The 22,169-nt window shown below is 38.7% G+C and overlaps 2 protein-coding genes across 5 annotated transcripts; both read left to right on the forward strand.

The window, feature by feature from the left end:
- The first annotated feature begins 519 nt into the window (after positions 1-519).
- On the forward strand, positions 520-19,539 carry LOC110810242 (uncharacterized). 4 transcript variants are annotated; one of them, XR_015817165.1, is made up of 3 exons: positions 2,336-3,408; positions 4,050-4,117; positions 19,525-19,539. XR_015817165.1 is itself a non-coding variant. In XM_022036342.2 (2 exons), the coding sequence occupies exon 2, from the start codon at positions 2,342-2,344 to the stop codon at positions 3,383-3,385; it is 1,044 nt and encodes a 347-aa protein (XP_021892034.2). In that variant the 5' UTR covers positions 520-879; the 3' UTR covers positions 3,386-3,664. The 4 variants fall into 4 exon arrangements, 2 of the variants coding, with proteins under 2 accessions (XP_021892034.2, XP_021892032.2); XR_015817164.1 differs by lacking the exon at positions 19,525-19,539 and adding an exon at positions 9,682-9,931; XM_022036342.2 differs by lacking the exons at positions 4,050-4,117; positions 19,525-19,539 and adding an exon at positions 520-879 and having other exon boundaries at positions 2,342-3,664.
- Positions 5,141-7,151, forward strand: LOC110810246 (2-methylpropanoate--CoA ligase CCL4-like). Its single transcript, XM_022036345.2, has one exon. It carries the CDS (start codon positions 5,338-5,340, stop codon positions 6,997-6,999), a length of 1,662 nt encoding a protein of 553 aa, XP_021892037.2. The 5' UTR covers positions 5,141-5,337; the 3' UTR covers positions 7,000-7,151.
- Positions 19,540-22,169: the final 2,630 nt, after the last annotated feature.

The raw sequence follows: 22,169 nt of genomic DNA on the forward strand, positions 1-22,169 counted from the left end.
ACCTCTAATTTTTTATTTTTATTTCAAAAATACCCACTGAACTTAAATTTTTACCATTTTTTTCTAAAATTATTTTTAACTTCATAATCCACATACTTTTTTCCATAATTTTATATTAAATAAAAATTTATAAATTTAAAAATTATTTTTTTATGTATTTATTTTTTATTTTATTATTTTTTAAAATTAATTTTATGTCAAATTTTGGACCCAGATAATAAATTTTTATTATTTTAAAATTGATTTCAAATATAATTTAATAATTTTTTATAGAAAGTTCACAAAATAATATATTAAATAAACTAGACATAATAAAAATATAGTAGGCATTTTGAATATATTATTCTTTTATAATAATGTCATAAGAAAAATTGAGTTATTTCTTTAATTTTTTTAGAAAAAATATAATTTTATAATACATGTGCTTATACATACCAAATATTTTATATATTTATTTTATTTTGAATAGGCAATATATCGGGAATAATTTCGAATTCAGAATTTAACCGGTATCCGGAGCTCCACATATATATTGTCAAGTTTAACTAGGGTTTCCAGTATCTTCCCTGTTCGCTTCCTTCTCCTTGTGGAAATCGGCATAGCCAAAAGCGGTCTGCGCTTCTTCCCCTTATACCATAATCTTCACGACGGAGATTATGGCAGAGCCAGAGATTGAACGTCTTCCTCTCTCGTCTCTTTGAACTTTGGAAGGAGAAGCGGCTCGCGGAGCCACAGTTTCGTGTCCTGTGTTCTTCACAGCAGCGACTTTTCGTGTATTCTTCGTTGTAGCGAGTATTCACAGTAGCAACACGTCTCTTTCCAGCTTCTGAAGAGTTATATTCCCCCTTCAGAGGTAGTTTCTCAGTTTGTATTTGTGCGGTGAGCGTTTTTTGTTGTGAAATACCTTCTTATTCACATGACAATCATGTTCGAATTATAGATTTGAATAATTTGCTGAAACTGGAATTAAATCACTGAACAGAAAACTAGAAAAAGGATCGTTCAGTGATTTTGCTCAAACTATAAAATGCACTGATCGTTCAAGAAAAGTAGAAAAGGAAGCTGAAGTAGTTGTAACTAATTTAATGTGAATAGGCTAGAAATCTCTCTGGTTCTGTAGCTTGTTGTGATTGTAGTAGAGTGTGATCCCAAATTCTTAGTAAATGATGCTTAGCAACATGGCTCAGATATTTAGCTCACTTACTCACCTTCCTGTTAATTTGTTACTTTTACTCTTTAATTCAGTTTCCAGGACTTGAACCGCTCCCAACTCGTATCTTTTAGGGAGAGATTCCATGAAAAAACTTGTTTATCTCGAGGACATTAAGTTGATGATATGAACAGATAATATCCCTTTTAAAGCTAGTTGATTCTTTACCACTGCAAAATAGTTTCTTCTTGCTGTTGGACAGATGTGGAATCTTTAAATTTGCAACTGTTTTTTTTTTTTTTACATGTGTAGAATACAAGTGAAGGAATCACTTTTGCTTTTTTTTTTTGAGATAAAAGTTAGTAAATATATTAAAAAGGTACCAAGGGAGTACCGTCCATGTACAAAAGTTTTACATATCTATAAGCATATCGACAACAGCTCCAATGTCATCTAAAGGTATTAAATTACGACCCAAAAGAATGAAGTCAAAATAATGCAGTCACCTATTCTTAATATTTACAATACCTTCAAAAGCCTTATTATTTCTTTCTTTCCAAATAACCCAAAAAATTGTAAGTGGGATAAGGCGAGTAACATGAGGAATCACTTTTGCTTTAACAGCTATATTTTTTCCGGGGAGGTTGAAGAGCCGAGATTGGGATTGCTGTATAAGAAGTTGGGAAGAGGGTTGAAACTTGTAAGAAAATAGTACTACCAGAGGACTAAGATTCGCGAAGGACGTACGGTTAACATATGTTAGAAATTCTTGTGTTGATTCGGGTGATGCTTAATAATTTGGATGACTAAATTGCATAATTGGTGTTTATTTTTTAGATATGGTTCAAAGCGTGTCTAGATTTTTAAGTTTACATGTGATTCTATGTACCATTATGCATATAAATTGGGTATAAGTTTATGGATGGTTATGTTCTAATTGTACATATTAAATATATTTATATTATAAAACTTTTAAGTAAAATCATGTGAAAAATGAGTGTTCAATCATTTGCTGGAGTTGAGGGAGAACTAGTCTGTATATAAAAGAATGTTCGATCAGAAACTTCTCTATTGGCTGTAATTAAGCATGGAATCTAGTGCAAAATTTTGATAATTTACTTTTATATCCCCAAAAGGATTAGTAAATGGATTTTATTAAATGATGTTGTCTCAATTTCAATCTGTATGCAGATGGGGAAGAAAAAGGAAAAAGCTATCCCCGAGTCTGATTCTATTGCTGATCTAAAGGCAATTATTCACCAGCATTCTCTGTTTTTTGACAAGTTGATTGAGCTTATCCCTGCAAAATTCTACTTACCAAATGATGATCAAGAAAAGATATGGTTTAAGGGACTTAGCAAGGAGGAAAAAGCTTCAGCAAAGAAGAAGACAAGGGAAAACCTCAAGAATGCTCGAAGAGATCGATTGGACCCAGAAAAGTCTTCTGCAAGCACCCTAGATTTGCTAAAACAAAGCTTGGAAAGGGAAAAACTAAATAAGGAGAATGAGGATAATGAAACAGATGTTACACCTATGATGGCTGGTCTGGAAGGTGGTGATCGTTCAGTGACATATGAAGAACTCCGACAACGCCTTCATCGTAAAATTGAAGAGCTTAGAGCAGGTCGTGGGGGTTCAGATAAAGCAAAGAAAGATGAGAATGCCAATAAAAAGCAAGTTCAGCAAAAGAAGAGAAAGAGAGAGTCTGGAACCGAGGAAAAGCATGCTGCTGCTGGTAAGCCATCAGATAAGGTGGAGAAAGACGTTGCAGAGGCATCAAAGGAACTTACATTTAGTCATGTTAAAATTGGAGATGAAGAAGAGCCCGGGAAGAAGAAGAAGAGAAAAGTTACTAAGTCAAAGGAGCTTGAAATGGCTATGAAATTGGAAGAAGCGAAAAAAGATCCCGAGAAAGGTGGTACCATTGCAAGCAAGCATTCTTGGAAAGCTGCAACTAGTCGAGCTGCAGGGATCAAAGTCCACGATGATCCAAAATTGTTGAAACAAAGCATGAAAAAAGAGAAGAGGAGAATTCAGAAAAATGCTCAGAAGTGGAAGGAAAGAGTTCAAAGTCAATCGAAAATGAAAGCAGAGAAACAACAAAGGAGATCAGAGAACATAGCTGAGAGGATTCAACAAAAGAAGATGCGACGAATTGCAAAAAGAGAGAAAAAACTCTTGAGGCCCGGGTTCGAAGGTCGGAAGGAAGGTTTTATAAATGAAGGTGAAGCTTAAAGTTATCTACCAATAAGTTTTGGGTTAGTTTTCATCTCTCTTTCCGGATTATCTGTCAGTTCCATTTCTCCCTATATCACCATTGATACTGGAATTTGAATGACCCATAGGAAGATCATATTAGAAGTTACCTTTAGTATTCAATTGAAGGAGTTTGGGGAATTCTTATTGTTGATTTATAATTTGGTCGGGGATACCTTGAGTAATATTGTATTTCGTCTCTGCGAACTATAATTTTTTTCCACGGAAAGGATATTTCAAAAATAGTAAGTTTTCTTACTTATATAACTATTATAATGGATAAAAGATTTCATTAGAGGAAGAAGAATGCTTTTATAGACAACTTAGAATAGACTATTCTACTAATAATAATTCAGAAATATTATAAATATAATAAATTAATTTTGAAATTTTGTAAAAAGATACAAAAAAACAAAATTGAAAAAAATATAATTCTATTATCAATTAAACAATTTCAGAATTTTACTTCAAAAATCTTAGCCTACTTTTTTACCAAGCACTTGTAATAGATTAATCCAAGTTTAAAAATTAAGTATTCGAAAAATGAATTATGTTATAAATTTCAAGAATTAGAAATACTCTGTGAGTTATAAATTATTTTAATTGAAATAATTATAGTAATTAAGATTTGACTTTTGAACAGACATTTTCAGTAACGAGCGGCACATGATTTCTGTCCCAACCCACGAGTTCCTTGACACAAAAGAACAGGTAAACCTCTCCAAACAAAACCTTTTGCCACACGGGACATATATATATACACGCACGTCATACATATGCATACATACATATATACATATATATATATATATGTAAGTAAACACACACGCACACACATTGCCAGCAAAGCTTTTCTTGTTGGCAAACTCTAAATAAGTATATGATCAAACTGAGGCATCCAAGGTAGAATTTTTTTTTTAAAAATATGTCATTTAAATTTTGCAGGTGTTGATATTTTAAAAAAATTAAATTAATTAAAAGGTAGAGAAAAATGAATTAAAAAAAAAATCAGATTAAGGTTCTAATTTATTATGATTATTTTAATTAAAAAAAATTCATAATATAAAATATGTAATAGATTTATTTAAAATTAATTTAATTTAATTATTGTTGTCCTACTAATACATCATTAAATTAAATCTTCACTTACATTAGATTTTATGCACCAGCCACCTATTGAAAATTTAGGTATTTTTTTTACTATTTAATTCTTAATTTATATGTGTCAATTGAGTTGAATTTGAGTTAGATTTAGCATTAAGGTCTCGTAAAATCATACATGTCTTGGATGGTGCCTAATAAAAAAATCTAAAACTTTTTTAATATATATATATATATATATATTAACTTGAAAAATTATAATTAAAAATACAAATTCGCTTAATTCAATACGGTGAAATCGGATTAACCCGTAAATCTAATGAAGTTTGAAAAAATAATCTGTCTCGTACTCAAAACTAATTTAAATTTCTTTTCCGAATTCGAATTTAATAAAATTTATTCCAAAGATACTCTATTAACATCTCTAATTATGGGCTAACAATCCTTTCACGAGAAAAATATCCTTCTTTAATCCCTATGGATTTCAAAGTTATCTTCTATCTATCTATATTATTATAATTAATATTTATATATTATTTTTATAGATAGATGTATATATAAACTTTAAAAAAAAAATTATTTAAAATCCTAAAAATTAAAAAATATAAATAAATTTTCACTTGAAGTGTTCCTCTCAGCAGTTTTTTTCTTCATTTAAGTAAACTCCTCTCACCAGTTAGCAGATGATAGATGGCATCAATTATTTATACATTTGGCTCTGACTTCTCCTTTTCTCTTTTCTTTATATTCTATTAACCTTATCTCACCAATTCAACCATCCAACCACGCCTCGCACAAATCCAGAGACGGAACTGATTTACAGAATCGCCATGGATGACCTCAAACCCACTCCTGCAAACTCTCCGCCATTAACACCCGTCGGTTTCCTAGACAGAGCCGCAACTGTCTACGGCGATCGCCCCTCCGTCGTCTATAAAAGTACCTCCTACACGTGGTCGGACACCCACCGTCGATGTCTCCAGCTCGCCTCCTCCCTCCCGTCGCTCGGCATCAAGAGAGGCCACATCATCTCCGTCATCGCTCCCAACGTTCCCGCCATGTACGAGCTTCACTTCGCCGTCCCCATGGCCGGCGCCGTCCTCAACTGTATCAACACTCGCCTGGACGCTCGCACCATCTCCGTCCTCCTCCGACACTCCGAGTCAAAGCTTATTTTCGTTGACTTTTCCTCCCGGTCTCTGATTCTCGAAGCGATGGATTTATTCCCGCCGGAGATGAAGATTCCGGGGCTCGTCCTCATCGGCGACGATGAGGATGAGGAGAAGTCATCCGGGAGCGTTGACTCGGGTTCCCGGTTTTGGTCTACGTATGAGAGTTTAGTGGAGCGAGGAGATCCGAATTTTAAATGGGTCAGACCCGGGAGCGAGTGGGATCCGATTGTGTTGAACTACACGTCCGGAACGACGTCGTCTCCGAAAGGAGTAGTTCACTGTCACCGGGGTATTTTTCTCGTCACCGTTGATTCTCTGATCAGCTGGGATGTGCCAAAGCAGCCGGTTTATCTCTGGACGCTTCCGATGTTCCATGCAAACGGCTGGTGCTTTCCTTGGGGCATGGCGGCCGTCGGCGGGACCAACGTCTGTCTCCGGAAGTTCGACGCTCCGATCATCTACGACTTAATCAGACGACACGGCGTTACCCACATGTGCGGCGCACCCGTCGTGCTGAACATGCTAACTAACGGAAACAACGAGCCGTTAAAAAATCAAGTACAGATTTTAACCGCCGGCGCTCCACCGCCGGCCGCTGTGCTGTTAAGGACGGAGTCGTTAGGATTCGTCGTGAGCCATGGGTACGGGCTGACGGAAACGGCGGGGCTCGTCGTGTCGTGCGCGTGGAAAGAGAAGTGGAACAAGCTCCCGGCGACGGAGCGAGCGAGGCTGAAAGCTCGGCAAGGAGTTAGGACGGTGACAACGACGGAGGTCGACGTTGTGGATCCCCAGTCGGGAAAAAGCGCGAAGCGCGACGGGTTAACACTCGGGGAGATTGTTCTAAGAGGTGGTTGTCTTATGCTGGGTTACCTCAAGGATCCTGCCGGAACGGCGAAGTGCATGACGGAGAACGGCTGGTTCTTCACCGGCGATGTGGGGGTTATGCACCCGGATGGGTATTTGGAAATCAAGGATCGGTCAAAGGATGTGATAATCAGCGGCGGAGAGAATTTGAGCAGTGTGGAGGTTGAGTCGGTGCTGTATTCGAACCCGGCGGTCAACGAGGCGGCGGTGGTGGCTCGGCCGGACGAGTACTGGGGAGAGACGCCGTGCGCTTTTGTGAGCTTGAAGGAGGGGTTGAGCCAGAAACCGAGTGAGAAGGAGATAATAGAGTATTGCAGGGAGAGATTGCCGCACTACATGGTGCCGAAAACGGTGTCGTTTCAGGATGAGTTGCCGAAGACGTCGACCGGAAAGATTCAGAAGTTTGTGCTCCGGGAGATGGCGAAGAAGATGGGTTCATCCAGAAGTCGGATGTGAAAGTCAGTCAATAGTGTTTTCAAGCCACGTGGATGGAGGAATCTTGTCTTTTTGAGGTTTATCTTATTTGGTCCCCTCATTTGAATCTCTATGATCAAATCAAACATTATCTTTGACCTTAAATAATAAATTTAAATTATAATTTAGTCTTATATTTACTGTTAAATGTAAATAAATTCTTTTTTTTTTTAATAATGGCACACAAAAATTTAATATAAAAAACAACTGAAATTTTGAATGAGATTAAATAATTTTGAGTAAAATTAGAAAGAGAATATGGATAATTACTATAAAAAGAACTTAATTAATTAACAAAGTGTAAATTTTCAATTTAATTATTGACATTAATTTTTATTAAATTAAATATTAAATATTGATATATAAAATAATATTTTTATTTTAAAATTGAATATAAAAATTTAATCAACAGTGTTATGTATAAAAGTACATAAAATTAATTATATTCCTCAATGTCAAATTTTCCAAGGGAGCACATGTGTAATACTCGGTTCCGAAATTTAGCACGAAATTAATTTTAACATTGTAAAATATATAAAAAATATATTTTTAAAATTAATAAATTTTAATTGAATGTGTAATTATGAAAAAATAGATTAAGGATAAAATCGAAAATAATTTTTGAAAAAATAGGTGAAAATTTGAGTTTGAAATGTATTTTTTAAAAAAAAAATCAAAAATTTGAAGTCAGAATGCAAATAAAAAAAATTTGACTACGTAAGACAGCCCAGTCAGTAGTCTCAACGAATCAGAGAATGTCGCGTGGCAAGGCACGCTGACTCAGTGTCACACGGGAGGCCATGCTGGCAATCTGTGTGCCTCGCGATCGGACGATCAATAAACGATCCCGCACGCGTGGACGGTCCAGATCCGTTTCTTCCTCAGGCACGATCGGGGGTCGAAATCAAACGCGATGAATGGTTCAGATTCGTTTTCTCTTTAAGCGCGATCGGACGGTCGAAATCAAACGCGATGAACAGACCAGATTAACGTGATATGGGTATAAATATTTCGCATCACACTGAACCCAAACTCTAGCAGCCAGCCTCCCACCGGAGAAGGGGATTGTCGACTGTCGCCGCACTGAAGCCACATCTGACCATCAAAAAATGTAAAAATTTTCCTAACCGCTCGAAATTCGATTCCGAGCACCTCTGTGGCTATATCAGAACAAAAGGAACAGCGGGTGAGCTGAAAACCGTGGGCAAAGTCCGGCATTGCTGCAGCGGATAAAACCTGCAACCTCCTCCGATGAGCCCCTTTTCGTTTCTCGTTTCGTGCGATTTTTTCACTGTTGTGTTTACCGTTCTGTTTTTTACAGATTGACCGAAGAAAAAATTCCAGCTGCGAAGGTGAGCCGGCGGAGCCGCCGCACCCAAAAAATCCCACCACCAGTAAGTTTCCGTTTTATAACTTTTTTAGCCAACCGAGACTCCCTAACGTGTTTGTTCGCAGAGATATATATAAAGTTGGCCAAAACTGGTTAAAATTGACTGAAAATAGCCAGGTTGAGGCAAATCGCCGCTGCAGGCAGTGGTTCGTCGCCAGAGCACGGCGGTGCCGCCGTGGCGGAACCCCAAAATTGGCCGAAAAGAATTTTTAACACCGATTTTGGATTTTGGAGATATTTTTAGGTACATGAAATGTGTTTTAATCTTCGTAAAAAAATTCAGAAAACCAGGGACCGCCAGTAGGCGCAGTAGAAAGTTTGGTATTTCAGACACCGATTCGGGTAAGGATCCCTCACTCTTTTCTCCGTTACGGCAAATTGAGACTTTATAATTAATAATTGTGTATTTTTATAAAAAATTAGAGAACCTTAAAAATAATTACAGGTCACTAGTAGAGCTGAAACCAGTTAGTTCATAGTCGTTTTGATTTCCTATTTATTTTCCTATATTGCCTATATTTTGTTATTATTATACTATACGTAACTCAATTAATGATTTTTAGGGTCTTTTTGGTTATTTGGTTATTTGTTCCCCTGCGTTGTGTGCCGGTATTTTAGTCATTAATTTTTTAGCTGTGTTAAACTATATTGTTGTCTAAGTTAACTGTGAGTATAAAATGAGATATATATTGCGTGATTAATTATTATACTGATGGAAATTTGTTATAAGAAAGATGTATGGGTACCCAGGGAAGGGCGGACGGTCCCGGTACGTAGGAAACTCTATTGTAAACGTTACCTCAGTCGAATGGGGTTGGAAAGTCCCTTACTAGTAAGGTTTGGGAGATATGATTCATCTTCATACTGGACGAGGTATCGAGGTGGTGGAATGTTTGGCGCCCATTTTCGGACGAGGTATGGGGACGGTCGGTTAATTGTTTAATTAGATATTGGGTTCACGAGTAGGAGGATATCCCTATGGACCCCCAAGGATACCGGTAAGTGGGTAATAATGTAAAATCATTGTTTCTTGTCATATTATACGTGATAAATAATAGTGTATGAATGAGTTTTCATAAGTTATTGCTGAGAAAGACTTGTTAAACAAATATAGAATAAATGGTTTTCTTTATAGTAAATGAATGTATATTAAATTAACGGCTTCATTGATTGTTTTTCTGATTTTTACAAATCTTCATTTTTTTTATATATATGTTATTAATGTGATATTCTTATTAGACTAATATAGCTCATTCTTTCATTAACTATTTCAGATCAAGAGGATCAAGATCCAAATCTCAATCAATAAGAGGGTTGTAAATAGTTCACCACCCGGACTCCTTTCAAAAACTAGTAAAGTTCGTCCTAGGATGTTTAGTGATTTACTTTTTGTTTATTTCTTTAATTTTCGTTTATTCTTTTAAAAGAAAACATTCCTGTAGCCCTATTTGTAAAGGCTCGGAACTTAAATGGAAATAAAATCATAAATTAAATGCGAAAACGAAATAAAAGAGTTAGAGTTTACATTCCTTACACATAATTTAGAATGCCCAATAAGATTTTGAGCATGTTCATTCTAAAAGAGTAAACGGAAATCAAAGAAATAAACAAAAAATAAATCATTAAGAATTCTAGGACGACTTTCACTAGCTTTTGAAGGGAGTCCGGGTGGTGAACCATTCGCAACCCTCTTATTAATCGGAATCTAGATCTTGGTCATCGTGATTTGAAATAGTTAATGAATGGGTGAGATTCACTATCCCAGTAAAAATATCACACTAATCACATATACGAAAAATTAAATATTGGTAAAAATAAAAAAAATAACCAATGAAGCCATCAATTTATTGTAAATTCATTTAGTACAAAGAAAGCTATTTATTTTACATTTGTGTATCAACTCTCTCCCAACAATAACTTATGAAAACTCGTATTCATGCGCAATTCTTTATCACATAGAAGATAACAAGAAACTATTATTTTATATTTTTACCCGCTTATTGATACTCCTGGAGGTCCATAGGGATATCCTCCTACCCGTGAACTTAATATCCAATTAAACAATCACTCGGCCGTCCCCATACCCCGTCTGGTAATGGGTGCCAAATATTCTATGACCTCGATACTGTAACAGCCCCGGAAATTCATAATGAAATGTATATTAAAAATATCAAATGGGGAAGCGAAGTCAAAATTTGAATAACATCCCTTACACTAAAACCAAAAGCGTGCTCACAAAATATAAAAGATCAAACTACCTAAAGGAGAAACTTGAAAGTAAAAGCTACGAATATGACTATGGAGTCTTTAGGCGTCCCCTTCGTCGTCCTCCTGCGGAACCGGCTCGGGAACGATGTCCTCTTGATCTGAAATGATTAAATAAGGAATGAGCTACACTAGGCCAGTAAAGACATCACGATATCTCACCGTCACGGAGGTAAAGGTGGGTAGAAAACACAAAAAGACCAATGGAGCATAATTTACAACAAATCTTTTTATTAATAATAAAACATTTACCATTCACTTACCTCGGTGAAATTCATAAAATAATATACGAAAGCAATAACATCATCATCATCATGAAACCATATATATAAACTGTATAAAATAAAACCTATCAAGCTTTTTCTAATTCAATCGTTACACAACATATTTTCCTCATTTACCAGCCCACTAGTATCCATGGGGATCCATAGGGGTCCCGCTACCCGTTAACCCTTAACACTTAAAATTATATTCCAGGGCCGTCCCCATACCCCGTCCGGTATGGGCGCCAAAATACGTAAGATCTCCATACCCCGTCCGGTATGGAAGACCACAATCCCGGTAGGGTTCCCTACGGACCTGGTTCGTCCACCATCTCCCAGGATATCTAGTCAGGCTGACCACATTATACAATTCCCATTTACATAATCTTTCATTCTCCTTTTCCCTCAGTCAGCATTATCAATCACATACAAACAAGCAAAACGATAATTTATGCCAAACAGACAACATACAGCATCAATATCCCGGTCATTCAATCCATAATCAATAAAACAGTAAAATATGCACACGAAATTATAAAATGAAAACATCGAACCTCATGCTGCATTTAAAACTGTAAAACAGGCCAAATAACAGTTAACCGACAAACACACTAGACTCGGGCTCCATTAGCGACCTTAAACAATTCACACATTCGTTGATTCATGAAATATCGTTTTATCATTTATTGAACTTTAAAACCGTGATAGGAAATAGGGTGAGGGGTCCTTACTCGTTTCGGGGTCCGAACACGGTTTCACAGTGCGCTTGCAGGCTGTCCCTAATTTTTCCTGAATTTTTCCCGGGGAACTGAAACGCACTACAGGTACCTGCACGTGTTCCAAAAAATCCCAAATTAGGCCTAGGGCCCCTTTCGGCCAATATCGCAACTCCGGCACGGTGGCTCCGCCGTGCTTCGACGACGGCGCCGCCGCTTGCGGCGGCGGTTCGCCTCGGGTTGGCCGTTTTCGGCCGAATTCGGCCACACTCGCATTGGTTCCTGCGATAAAACAACCCTACGGCCCTCGGGGGGCCGAAAATTTACGAAAAACCGAAGCTTACCGGCGGCGGTGCTCTCGGGTGCGGCGACTCTCTGGTGAAGTTCGTATTTTGGTGATTCGGCTTCGATCAACCTGTAGAGAAAAGAATGGTGATCACGATGGTATAAAAATTGCATTAAACGGAGGCCGGGAAGGGCCTCATCGGAGGCAAAAACCGAGGGGTGCGGCGGCGCCGCTGGCTTTCGGCCGTGTTTTCTGGCCGTTTGGCCGGGATTTTGGCTCCGATTTGGCCACTGGGGGAAATCAGCGTGGAAAAACGAGTCGAGGGTATGAAATTTACCTCGATCGGCGGTCGGAAATCCCTCCGGTGCGGCGGCGGGTGGCGGCGGCCGGCTTCTGGTTCGTCTTCTCCGACGAGGGCAGGCGGCTAGGGTTTGGGGTCTGGTGTGGGGGTCTTATTTATACCCTTTTTCCTTTTGATCTCAGCCGTCCATTTTGATTAAATCTGGGCCGTCCGTTTTTGATTAAATCTGGGCCGTCCGTGCGATTAAATCTGGGCCGTCCGTGCGCGCGATTAATCTGAACCGTCCGATCGCACGCACGCAGATCGCCAACATGGCCCGTCCCCGGTCGACGTGGTTTTGCCACGTGGCAGGTCCTGGTTGGCCAGGACTGCTGACGTGGCACACACGTTTTTTTTTTTTTCTCTTCTTCTTATATTTCCCCGGGCGCTACAGATACCCATTCCGGTATGAAGGTGAACCATATCTCCCAAATCTTCTTGGTAAGGGACTTCCCAACCCCGTCCGAATGAGGTAACGTTCACGGTATGGTTCCCTATGTACCGGGTCCCTCTGTCCTTTTTTGGGTACCCAGTAAGTCTTTCCTATACAGATTTCCATCAGCATAAAAATCAACCATGCAATAATCATATATCATTTTATACTCAGCGTTCACTTAAATAATAATATAGTTTCACACCGCCAAATAACCAATGCAGGGAAAACAAATAACCAAAGAGACCTTAAAAACTATTAATTGAGTTACACACAATATAATAGTAAACAAACATAGACAATATAGAAAAATAAACAGAAAATCGAAATGATTGTGAACTAACCGGTTCCAGCTCCACTAGTGACCTGTAATTGTTTTAAAGTTTTCTACTTGTTCATAAAAACACACACTTATTAATTATTAAGCCTCAATTTGCCGTAATGGAGAAAATAATGAAGGATCTTTATCCGAATCGGTGTATGAAACATTGAACTTTTGTAACGACCCCGAAAATGTGAAAATGAAATGAGTATTTAAATACATAAAATGCGGAAGCGAGATCAAAATTTCAGTTAACATCCCTTACACGAAAACCAAAAACGTACTTAAAATATAAAAGATTAAACTAACTAAAAGAGAAACTCGAAAATAAAACTATGAGTATGACTACAGAATCTCTAGGCATCCCCTTCGTCGTCCTCCTGCGGAACGGGCTCGGGAACCATGTCTTCCTGATCTGAAATGGTTAAATAAGGAGTGAGCTACACTAGCCCAGTAAGAACATCATGATATCTCACCGTCACGGAGGTAAAGGTGGGTAGAAAAACACAAAAGACCAATGGAGCATGATTTACAACAAATCCTTTTATTCATGATAAAACCTTTACCATCCACTTACCTCGGTGGAATTCATGAAACAATATAAGAAAACAATAACATTATCACAATCATGGAATAATATAAGCTGTAAAACATAACACTTATCACGTATTTTGTAATTCAATCATTATACCACATATCCTTTTCTCATTTATCAGCCTACTAGTATCCATGGGGGTCCATAGGGGTCCCGCTACCCGTTAACCTTTAACATTCATAATCAGTTTCCAGGACCGTCCCCATACCCCGTCCGGTATGGGCGCCAAAACCATAAACCTCAATACCCCGTCCGGTATGAGGGTGAAACGGGCCGTCCCCATACCCCGTCCGGTATGGGCGCCAAAACCCTAAACCTCAATACTCCGTCCGGTATGAGGGTGAAACGGGCCGTCCCCATACCCCGTCCGGTATGGGCGCCAAAACCATAAGATCTCCATACCCCGTCCGGCATGTGAGACCACAATCCCGGTAGGGTTCCCTACGGACCCGGTCCGTCCACCATCTCCCAGGATATCTAGTCAGGCTGACCCCATCATACAATTATCAGTCTACACAATCTTTCATTTTCCTTTTCCTCAATAAGCATCATCAATTCATATTTAAACAAGCAAATCGTAATTCATGCCAAACAGACGACATACAGTATCAGTTCTTCAGTCTTTCAACCCATAATTAATAAAACAGTAATATATGCACTCGAAACTATAAAATGAACACATCAAACCTCATAATGCATTTAAAGCTGTAAAACAGGCCAAATAACAGTAAATCATCAATCACACTAGACTCGGGCTCCATTAGCAACCTTAAGCAATTTCACACATGCGTTAATTCAAGAGATACCGTTTTATCATTTTGAACTTTAATACCGTGATAGGAAATAGGGTGAGGGGTCCTTACTTGTTTTCAGGATCCGAATACGATTCACAGTGCGCCTACAGGCCGTCCCTAATTTTTCCTGAATTTTTTCCAGGGAACTGAAACACACTAACGGTACCTGCACGTGTTCCAAAAAATCTCAAATTAGGCTCAGGGCCGGCCCCTTTTTGGCCAATACCGCAACTCCGGCACGGCGGCTCCGCCGTGCTCCGGCGACGGCGCCGCTGCAAGCGGCGGCGATTCGCCTCGGGTTGGCTGTTTTCGGCCGTTTCTGGCCGAATTCGGCCACACTCGCATCGGTCCCTGTGAGAAAACAACCCTAGGGCCCTCGGGGGGCCAAAAAATCACGGAGAAACGGAGCTTACCGACGGCGGCTCTCCGGCGAGGTTCGTGGTTTGGTGATTCGGCTCCGGTCAACCTGTAGAGAAAAGAATGGTGATCACGGTGATATAAAAATTGCATCAAACGGAGGCCGGGAAGGGCCTCGTCGGAGGCAAAAACCGAGAGGGGGCGCGGCGGCGCCGCTGGTCTTCGGCCGCGTATTCCGGCCGTTTGGCCGGGATTTTGGCTTCGATTTGGCCACAGGAGGAATCAGCGTGGAAAAACGAGTCGGGGTATGAAATTTACCTCAATCGGCGGTCGAAAATTTCCCCGGTGCGGCGGCGGGTGGCGGCGGTCGGCCTCTGGTTCGTCTTCTCCGGCGAGCGGCAGGCGGCTAGGGTTTGTGGTCTGGTGTGGGGGTTCTATTTATAACCCCTTGCCTTTTGATCTCAGCCGTTCATTTTGTTTTAATCTGGGCCGTTCGTTTTTTATTGAATCTGGGTCGTCCGTGCGATTGTATCTGGGCCGTCCGATCGCGCAATTGATCTGGGCCGTCCGATCGCGCGATTGATCAGGGCCGTCCGATCGCGCCCACGTGGATCGCCAACGTGGCCCGTTCCGGAGCGACGTGGTCTTGCCACGTTGCAGGCCCCGGTTGGCCGGGACTGCTGACCGGGCCTGCTGACGTGGCTGTCGATGTGGCTTTTTTTTTTTTTTTTTCTCGGTCCGGGCGCTACAACTTTCTACTGCGCCTACTTGCAATCCCCAGATTTCTTGAAATATCTCTGTGAAATTTAGAACACTTGTAACGTACCTAAAAATACCTTGGGAATCCAAAATCGATAAAAAAAAATTTTTCCAACAAATTTCAGGGTTCTGGCACGGCGGCACCGCCGTGCTCTGGCAACGACACCACCACCCGTAGCATCAGTTTGCCTCGGCCTGGCCGTTTTCGGCCAGTTTCGACCGGTTTTATATGTATCATGCGAAAAAATACGTTATGAGGCCTCGGTTGGTCGATAAAATTAGAAAACAGAAACCTACAAGTGGTTGGGTTTTCTTGGTGCGGCAGCTCTGCCAGTTCACCTTTATAGCTGGGAGTCTTTCTTCGGTGAACCCATAGAAAATAAAACGATAAACACAACGGTAGAAAAATTGCAAGAAGCGAGAAACTTGAAGGGGCTCATCGGAGGAGGTTGTGGGTTTTGCCCGTGGTGGCGGCACCCGCCTTTGCTTGCGGTTTTCGATTTACCCGTCGTTCTTTTTGCTCCAATTTGGACATTGGGGTGCTCAGAAACAAATTCCGACCGGATATGAGAATTTTTACCTTTTTTTGCGATCAGAGGTGGCTCCGGTGACTGGTTCTTCTTCTTCAGCGGGAGGCTGGCGGTTAGGGTTTGGGTTCACTATGAGCGAAATATTTATACTCATCTCGCGTTAATATGGATCGTTCATCACGTTTGATCTCGATCATCCAATCGTGTTTAAAAAAGAAATGAATCTGCAACGTTCATCACAATTTGATCTCGACTGTCTGATCGCCTTTAAAGAGAGAACAAATCCGGGCCGTCCACGTGCGTGGGATCAATCTTGGACCGTTCAATCGTAGGACGCATGGATCACCTGCATGGCATCGACGTCAGCGTGCCCTACCACGCGGTGTGCTCCGGTTCGTCGGGATTGCTGAGTTAGCGGTCCTACGTAGTAAAATTTTTTTATTTGCACTTTGACCCACAGTTTCTAATTTTTCTTTCAAAAATACCAATCGAACCCAATTTTTCACATATTTTTTCTAAAATTATTTTTAATTTCATCTCTAATTTATTTTTTCCATAAATTCAATAAAAATTAAAATAAATTAATTTAAAAAATAATTTTTTTTTATATATTTAATATGTTAAAATTAATCCCGGACTAAATTTTGGGCCCAGATATTACACTATTGGGTATTCTAAATTATTGTGTAAGAAATGTAAACTCTCACTCTATTATTTTATTTTTGCATTTAATTTATTATTTTATTTTATTTAAGATTCCGGATCTCTATAACATGAATCCCATAAAAAAAAAGGTTTATGTACTTTGAGTAGTTATTATATTTCTAAGACACATTAAAAATAAATTTAAACACAAATAATTTATTTTGGAAATATCTATTTATGTTAATAAATTTTTAATATAAAAATAAAATTTATTTTTTTAATACAATGTAATAAATAAACAGTTTATATAGGATAAGAATTGAAACTAATTCTTTAATATTAAAAAATAAATAAAATTTCAAATTAGTTATAAAAATTTAATATTTGTTAAAATTTGGTCTTTGATTTTATTTTTCATTGCAATTTAATTTATATTTTTTATATTTGTTCAAAATATTTAGTTTTTTTAAACAAAAAAATTAAAATAATTAAATCATATTGAATATTTTTAAAAAAATTGAAAAAAATAATTTTAACTCAACTAATTAAATACACATTAATAACAATAATATTAGATTTATTTTTATTAATACTAATTTAATTAATTAATCAAATTTATTTTTTAAATATCTAATTATAAGAAAAAAATATTAAGAATTGAAGGTATAAAAAGTATCAAATTTCAAAAATTAATTTAATAATTTATCAAATTGATTTAGTTAAAAAAATCGAGTTTTAAAGAGAGAAATTTTAAGATATTAGAAAGCAAAAAAGTTATATTTGTGGATTAAATATTTAAATTTCTAGTTAGAAAATAATAATTCAAAGCATCTATCATTGGCTTCTATCATCGTTTATAATTATAACTAACTTGACTTTGTCGAAAATACATCAAAAGTCAATTTTTTTATGAAAAAATTTGTTTCTTTTAATGTTTAGATAGTCACACACATAGACACACACACATATATATGTAGTGACTAGAAACAAAAAAAAAATAAAAAAAATAAAATATAGGTAGGAAATGACGCCGTTTTAAAGAGGGAGAAAAACGACGTCGTTTTGGAAGAGGAAAAACGACATCGTTTTAAGTAAGCTGGTAGGGTATAAAGAGAGGTCGGGAAAGGGAGAAGAGAAAAGAAAAAAAAAAGAGAAAAGAAGAGAAGGAATAGAGCGGGAAGGAGGAAAAGAAGAAAGGAAGGAAGGTTCCAGAAAGAGAGAGAAGAGAGTCGGAGTGGAGGGGAGCGAGAAGGGAGAGGGAAGAAGGCCGTGGACGGATGACGATACTGGCAGAAGGAAGGAAGATGGAAACAGGAGGTATGGTGAAAATTTCAGTTGCTTTGGTGTGGTGAGTTGTAAACTATTTGCAGGTTACGGAGTCCGTAGGTGGTGTGACGAAGCTGAGATGTGGAGGTAGGCGGTAGAGTGTGGGATTATTCCACACGTTCGCGGAGGAGGCCGTGAGAAGCGAGAGGATGGCGATGTTTGGGGCGTACGGGGAACCGTGGGGGAAAATGGAGGTTGCGTGAGAAATCTAGTGAGTGCGGGGGGGAAATCTGAGATGACAGGAAGAGGTGTGTGCGTGGGTGGAGGCACGGAGGGAGTCGCGAGCGGAAGGCAACGTATTCAGTGAGCGTACAGTGGAAGGGGTGAGTGTAAGGATTGAGACGGAGTGAGTCGAGAGGTTTCTAATCGCCCTAAGGAGGCAAAAGTATAAAGGAAGCGGGAGGAGGCAGACGGATAGGGGAAGTGGAGCGTGAGGGCGGTGGGTGAGAGAAGAGTACTGGATTGTACGGTGGAGAGGACTAGGATATAGGAATCGGGGAGTGATGAGGTTCAGATGAGGGAGGAGGTGTAACATAATAGTAGGGGGAGGTAAGTTGGAGGGGGCGGAGAGTGTAGTTGCTTGAAATAAGAATGGCACAAGAGTAGATGGTAGCGTGTGTTTTAGGATGGGAGAGTAGGGGCGTGTCGGTGAGGTGTAGTGTGAGTCGCCGATGTTGGTGACGTGAGATGGTGGTACTTGTGTGAATGCATGGCCTAATGAGGTCGAGAGGTGGAGGAGAGAGTATGAGTCGCCGATGTTGGTGATGTGAGATGATAGTACTTGTGTGTGTGCGTGGCCTAATGATGTCGAGAGGTGGAGGAGAGAGTATGAGTCGCCGATGTTGGTGACGTGAGATGATGGTACTTGTGTGTGTGCGTGGCCTAATGAGGTGGAGGAGAGAGTATGAGTCACCGATATTGGTGACATGAAATGATGATACTTGTGTGTGTGCGTGGCCTAATGAGGTCGAGAGGTGGAGAAGTGAGTATGAGTCGCCGATGTTGGTGACGTGAGATGATGGTACTTGTGTGTGTGTGCGTGGCCTACTTAGGTCGAGAGGTGGAGGAGAGAATATGGGTCGCCGATGTTGGTGACGTGAAATGAAGGTACTTGTGTGTGTGCGTGGCCTCATGAGGTCGAGCGGTGGAGGAGAGAGTATGAGTCGCCGATGTTGGTGACGTGAGCTAATGGTACGTGTGTGTGTGGGTGGCCTAGTAAAGTTGTGAAGTAGCATGGTGAGTGTGGGTAGCCGATGTTGATGATGTGAGGTGTTGGATTGTTGTTGTGTGTGTGCTATTGATTGCCCGAATTGTTCCTTTGGGGTAGGATCTTGATGGCTAGTTGTAGGGGAGTTCTATAATTTGTTTTGGGTTGGGTAGGATAATTGCATATAAACATTTCTGAATTTCTTGTCACTGGATACTACACCTACAACTTGATTTTTATCGTATTGAATTATGTGAACTCACTTCTCATCATTTACAGATGGAGTAGGAACGGAGCCGGGATCCGAGCTGCTGGTAACGGAGCCCAGTCTGTAGTGCCATAGGGCACAAGTTTTATTTGTGGCGTAAAGTAATCTATAAAAGTTGTCTTAATATAGATATTGATTTCTAGAAATGTATGATATTGTGTTGCCATGTGATGCAGAGGTAGAATTGTATGTACATTTGGTTTGGAATAATGAGCTGTGGACAAGTTTCTCTTATGCATAATTGGAATGACATGGAATTTGCGTGTTGAGTCGTAGGAGTGCTTTATCTTATGCCATTAAGGAAAAAAAAAACGGGGTGTTACAATATATATATATATATATATGAAAGCTCTGCATTTCGTCTTTATGTAATCTGAACCCAAAATTGGTGGATAACATTGAGAATCAAATGATAATGAACAAATATTATAAACTAAATTGTAGCAAATTTTAAATTTGGAGAATTAATTCAATAATTTAACTTGAGGGAGAAAAGGAGTTGAGGTATTCATAAGTCTTATACCTAATTCCATTCTGATATCTGTAATATCCAGGTCTGAAGAACGATCCAAGATAAAGTTTTTATTTTTTAATTATTAATTTAAAATAATTTATTTATTTATTTTATTTTTATTTAAGTAGAATTTTAAGAAAAAATGAATTAGAAACGAGATTGAAAATAATTTTAAGAAAATAGGTGAAAATTTAGGTTTCGATGATATTTTTTTTAAAAAAATTGAAAACAGAGTATCAAAGTACAAATAGAGAAAGTTCAGCTACGTAGAACCGTCCAGTTAGCAACCTCGACGAACCGGTGCGTGCTTCGTGGCAAGGCGCACTGATGTCGGTGCCACGCGGGAGGCCACGCTGGCAATCCGCATGTCCTGCGATCGGACGACTCAGGATCGATTCCGCGCGTGTGGACGGCTTGGATTCGTTTTCCTCGTAAACGCGATCGGACTGTCGAGATTAATCGCGATGAATGATTCAAATTTGTTTCCTCCTTAAGCGCGATCGGTCGAATGAGATCGATCGCGATGGACAGCCGAGATCAACGCGGAATGTTTATAAATATTTCGCATCACACGGGAACCTAAACCCTAGCCGCCGCCCCCGCTAGAGAAGAAAAATTAGACGCCAAAGAAAGAGGCCGACCGCCGCCGCACCAGAGCCATTGCCAACTGCAAAAAAAAGGTAAAAATTTTTCTTACCTATTCGGAATTCGATTCTAAGTACCCTTGTGATCAAATTGGAGTAAGAGGGACGACGGGTGACCTAGAAACTGTTGGTAAAGAGTCGTTGCAGCTAAAACTCTAAAATTTCTCCGATGAACCCCTTCCTGATTTCTGTTTCACATGATTTTTCAATCAGTATATTCATTGTCCTTTTCTGTGTAGGGTAACCGAATAAAGAACCTCAGCTGCGAAGGAGGACCGACAGAGCCGCTGCATCTGGAGGTCCCCCCGCCGGTAGGTTTGGTTTTTTTGTGATTTTTCGGCCAAACGAGACCCCTAACATATTTTTCTGCTATGAAACGGCCAAAACCGGCTAGGCCGAGGTGAATAGCCATCATGGAATGCAGAGACGGCGTTGGAGCACAACGCCGCCACCATATCGGAACCTCAAAATTGGCCGGAATGAGTTTTGGACGTCGATTTTGAATTTTTTGAGGTATTTTTAGGTATGTGACGAATGCTTTGAATTCTACAGAAAAAATTCAGGGAACCCAATACCCGTTAGGAAGTGTAGTAGACAGCTCGACATCTCGAAACACTGATCCAGGTCCCTCACTCTATTTTCCATTACGGTAAATTAAGGTTTAATAATTTATAATTTTGTATTTTGTGAAAAATTAAAAAACTCTAAAAATAATTACAGGTTACTAGTGGAGCCAAAACCGGTTAGTTCATAATTGTCTTGATTTTCTGTTTATTTTCCTGTATTGTTCTACTTGCTTGATTTTCGTAGAGTACATGTTCTTAATTTATAATTCAATGTTATTTGACTATTTTGGTTATTTTGGTTGTTTCTCGTTCTCTTATGTGTGAAAATAAAAAATAATATGGATATAGATCTTCATAACTTGTCTTGAAAAATTAGTTATGGTGAGTATTAAATAAATGTCTTCAAGTTTTAAATGTATTTAAATAAAGTAAGGGCTCCATTAGTTGTTTTTTTAATTTTTCGTATATGTTATTAGTATGATATACTTAATGAGATAGTATAACTCACATTTTCATTAATTATTTAATATCAAGATGATCAAAATTCAGATTCTGAACAGAAAAAGAGTTGTGAGTAATTTATTATCCAAACTTATTTCAAGTGTTAGTGAAGATTGTTCTAAAATGTTTAGTTATTCGCTCTTTATTTTATTTCTTTAATTTTTATTTATTTTTTTAAAAAAATATTCTCGTACTCTTATTAAAAATTCAAAATTATTATATAAAAAATATTATTTTCTTTTAAATTTCGGACCTTTACAATATCTCTTTCAATTTCCTGCACAAGCAGCAATAATCAGCAAGGTTGTTGGATAACCTGGTTGCCTGTTAAATAAAAAGGGTGATATATATACATACATCTACCTGGTTGCCTATTTAATAAAAGGGGTGATATATTTACATATATACACACAAAGTCTCTGTACTTTATT

Source organism: Carica papaya, chromosome 1 (genome assembly GCF_054855325.1).
Source record: "Carica papaya isolate Zhongbai chromosome 1, ASM5485532v1, whole genome shotgun sequence".
NCBI lineage: Eukaryota > Viridiplantae > Streptophyta > Magnoliopsida > Brassicales > Caricaceae > Carica > Carica papaya.